This window comes from Solanum pennellii, chromosome 11 (assembly GCF_001406875.1).
Source record: "Solanum pennellii chromosome 11, SPENNV200".
NCBI classification, from domain to species: Eukaryota; Viridiplantae; Streptophyta; class Magnoliopsida; order Solanales; family Solanaceae; genus Solanum; species Solanum pennellii.
In genome coordinates, this window is record NC_028647.1 from 57,329,632 (window position 1) to 57,330,657 (window position 1,026).

Consider the following 1,026-nt stretch of genomic DNA (forward strand, 5'->3'; position numbering starts at 1 on the left):
GACAATAAAGTTGTTGGTTTGGTTAATCACTGTGAGTTTGTAAAAGAGTTAATGGATTATTTGGAGTATTTATATTTTGGCAAAGGTAATTTATCTCAGATTTATGAAGTTTGTAAAGCTTTCTATCGTTCTGAGAAGGAAGCTAAGTCACTCACTACATACTTCATGGAGTTCAAGAAAACATATGAGGAACTGAATGTACTTCTAACATTCAGTACTGATATTAAGGTGTAGCAGGCTCAGAGGGAACAAATGGCTATAATGATTTTTTTAGCTGGACTCTTGTCTGAGTTTGAGACTGCTAAATCACATATTCTATCTAGTTCTGAGATCAGCTCTCTCAAAGATGTTTTAAGTCGAGTGTTGCGCACAGAGAGTACTCCATCCAACCAACAGACCAATGTGCTTGTTGCAAAAGGAGGAGGAGGAAGAAATAATGCAGGAAAATGGAACAACAATGATTCGGGGAGATGGAACAACAATAATGATGTAGGGAGATGGAACAACAACAACGATGCAGGGAAGTGGAATCATAACAATGATGCAGGAAGGTGGAACAACACCAATGACTCTGGTAGATGGAACAATAACAAAGGAGGAGACAATGATGCTGGGAGATGGAACAACAACAAAGGAGGAGACAATGATGCTAGGAGATGGATCAACGACAATACTTGTCGCTATTGTAAGGAACCCGGGCACATAAGGAGAAACTGTAAGAAATTACAAAATCGTAACCAATAACTTCAGAATTAGACTGCCACTATGGCTGCCACATCTAGTTCACCCTCAACTGTTACAATCTCAACCGATGAGTATTCTAGACTTACAAAGAATCAGGAATCAATTAATGAAACCACTCCAGCCCTTGCCTTTACTGAGTCAGGTAACAAATGTCTCATTATCATTGATTCGGGTGCCACAGATCACATGACAGGTAATCCCAAAATAATCTCTAAATTCCAGTCACATCAAGTACCATCCTCTGTTACCATAGCTGATGGATTATACCATTGAGGGATCTGA

The 1,026-nt window shown here is 39.2% G+C and overlaps 1 protein-coding gene across 1 annotated transcript; it reads left to right on the forward strand.

The window, feature by feature from the left end:
* Nucleotides 1-252: 252 nt before the first annotated feature.
* LOC114074765 (bifunctional endo-1,4-beta-xylanase XylA-like) lies at nucleotides 253-744 on the forward strand. Its single transcript, XM_027912740.1, has one exon. The coding sequence runs from the start codon at nucleotides 253-255 to the stop codon at nucleotides 742-744; it is 492 nt and encodes a 163-aa protein (XP_027768541.1).
* Nucleotides 745-1,026: the final 282 nt, after the last annotated feature.

What these genes read in the sequence shown, in the direction of transcription:
- LOC114074765 (XM_027912740.1), top strand. Translation starts at nt 253, where the DNA reads ATGGCTATAATGATTTTTTTAGCTGGACTCTTGTCTGAGTTTGAGACT.